Raw genomic sequence first — 2,826 nt, 5'->3', positions numbered from 1 at the left:
TATTTCATAATACTCTAAGTGGGAGGCTCTTGAGAGAATGTTACACAATATATGTACTTTATTAGAATTTATAGATCCAAATATATTTGTCTACAAATGGTGAAAAAGGAGTAAGCTCTTGATAAAATCTGAAAAAAGAAAAATTTAAATTTAGGTTGACAATTTTTCCACAATTTCTACAATTTTTGTTGACCAAGAAAATTGTAAAGTTTCAAATCCATGACAAAATATGGGCATTTATCGTTTGATAATTGTTTCAAATTACTTCATACTCACCGTTGCATACAATTCAAATGTAACATCACCAAAACTAAGGACAGTCAATTTTGTCACCCTTTGTGCTCGCATCATAATGAACAACAAATCTTTCTTCAATTTATTATCAGTCATGCCCTCCCATCCACATTCAATAACACCATATGCAATTTTTGAGCTTGTATCCTTAATCTTTTGTCCATAATAGCATTGCAAAAACATCGTAAAAAGTGTCAAAGCAATAAAATTTGAATAGAAAAAGACATGATCAATTCTGTTAGAAATTGAAGCTTCAAATGCCAAAAAGCACATTGACACACTGCTCATAATTAAGCTGAAGAAAAATGAAAGTGAGAAAATTTTGTTCATTTTTGATGTTATGTCCAAAAGCATGATGTGCTCCTCATTCAGCTGCTTGATTATTCCTCTCAATAAGCTCTTGTCAGCTATGATTTTCAGGTCCTTAAACTTCTCAGCAAGAACCTCAAATCTCATTGAGATGCACGCGAGTATTCCAAACAATAAAGTCAAATCCGAGAAGTTCAAAATGGATATGATTATTTCAGCTACATATACCCAAGTAATTACAAATGGATATACCTTTGGATCTGTCGCATTAAACGGAAAATACATTTTTGGTGAGAAAATTCGTTCATTCATAAACATGTAACGGACAAATGTGTCCAAAAATGACAATGTAAATGGAACCGGGACACTCATTGAGTATAAATGCTCAAATCTTTTGTATTCCTTCATATATTTCTTAAGGATGTCTGCATATGTCCTTTCACTTGGATATTCCTTCCTTAATGATTCCAAAATTCCAGCAATCTCAAATCGACTGAAAAAGTACGAAGTGTACCTGATAACAATCATCATGAATGTCAGTGCCAGTGATATTCCAAACACAACTTCATGTGACCGCAGCAAGACTATTATTACTAATGCACTGTATGTCAAAATATTCCAGACATTAAAGATGAAAATTGCCAATTTTTTCATTCTTACTGAGAAGCTTTCTGAGCCTTTTAGGTGATCAAAATCCAGTTGGGTGACTTTGAAGATTTTTGCTGGAAATTCCACAAACATATTTATGTCAATTTCATGATCCCTTTGAGATAAATCAAAGATTCTATTGCTGCTTGGACTTATCCATTCCTTTAAATCGCGGAGGAAATTTTCAATCCTCATGTTGACTTGAAAGTCATCACTAAAGTGAGGCTACATTGATGTATTTTGATATATTGGAAGAATTAAATTATATCTGGTTTGTTATGTCATTATTGGATGTAATGTGTAATTTTATAATAAATTTACGAGTCATTGGTCTAGACCTTAACATTAGAATTTTCATGTAAATTTTATGACGCAATAAATATTATTTAGGAAGATTAAGGTTGAGGGATTGTTTTAAATTGCCTTGAATGTCGGACAAGGAGCATGCTCATGAGTGCTCACTTACTTACTTTACTGGCCGTACAGATTAATTGTGATCAAAAGCCTTACTTAGTTTGCATTTGAAACCGACTCTATTGCTGGTTGCCCGATATAAAGTGCATTACTTTCATTTCATACTGGCATTGCCTTTTGTAAAATCATTTAAAGGTTTTATTGATTGGAGCCATGAGTTTATTCTTGGTCTGCCTTCTCCTTCTGCCTTCTATAAAATGAGCATATTCATGCTCAATTCAGCTTGCTCAATTCATACTGAACAACATACTTCACGAGTTAATAATTCATTTGCTAGATCTTTATTCATTTGTGAAGAATATTGGAGATGTGCTTAAATGTCGGTAAACTTTTAAAAAGTTTCGTGACATTCATATTAGAACCGCTATTGCCAAACAAAATCTTTTTCAGGAATATTTCAAGCTGTCTCGAAATTTGTGATTAATAATTTATTTGAATTGAAAAAATCATGAACTTGATAATAATCAAAGCAAATAATAATATATCAATAAGTCAGACAGACATGTGCCTAGATTCACATTTAATATAGTTTTTGTATACTTTTGTAGGCTCATCACTAGATTTCAAGAGTTGTGCTCTACACAAGGATTTAAATAAGAAAATTTTGAACATTTTTGGTAAAGTTTGAGATTTCTACAATTTTAAATTCAGAAAAAATGTAAAATTCGTAATTTTTACAACTTTTAAAGACATCATCTGACCCCTGACTTGAGTTAAAAAGGTAAAATCACTAAATACTTATTGAATATCCGTAACACACAATTACCAAACATTCTCAAAAGTATTGATTATTTACCCAACAATAAAGTAAGCTCAACATAACTTGACCACCTACATTGCTCAACAAAATTAAGTATTCTTAGTCCACTTGTACTTAACTGAAACTTATGCAATTTATCTCCTTGTTAATTTGAATTTCCTTATTGGAATACAAAAAAAAAATATATTTTAATAACAAAAACAGTAGCGGCTACTTATTTACCTTTCTGGTTTTGCATTACATTCATTTTCAATATTTAAAATTAAAGGAAATTTAAATTACGTTTGGCATTGTCTCTTGCTCAATATGTGACAGTTTACAATTCATCCAATTTGACTATG

At 31.1% G+C, this 2,826-nt stretch overlaps 1 protein-coding gene across 1 annotated transcript; it reads right to left on the bottom strand.

The window, feature by feature from the left end:
* Positions 1-261: 261 nt before the first annotated feature.
* On the bottom strand, positions 262-1,446 carry LOC139085561 (putative odorant receptor 92a). Its single transcript, XM_070637571.1, has one exon. The coding sequence runs from the start codon at positions 1,444-1,446 to the stop codon at positions 262-264; it is 1,185 nt and encodes a 394-aa protein (XP_070493672.1).
* Between the last annotated feature and the right edge of the window lie 1,380 nt (positions 1,447-2,826).

Source organism: Chironomus tepperi, unplaced genomic scaffold (genome assembly GCF_022539635.2).
Source record: "Chironomus tepperi strain 1889 unplaced genomic scaffold, CSIRO-AGI_Ctep_v1 contig_1, whole genome shotgun sequence".
In the NCBI taxonomy this organism is placed as follows: domain Eukaryota; kingdom Metazoa; phylum Arthropoda; class Insecta; order Diptera; family Chironomidae; genus Chironomus; species Chironomus tepperi.
The sequence above is the reverse complement of the archived record's forward strand: the minus strand, read 5'-3'. Positions and strand labels throughout refer to the sequence as shown.

Excerpts from the sequence above, each read along its gene's own strand:
- LOC139085561 (XM_070637571.1), bottom strand. The coding sequence starts at position 1,446 with ATGAGGATTGAAAATTTCCTCCGCGATTTAAAGGAATGGATAAGTCCA.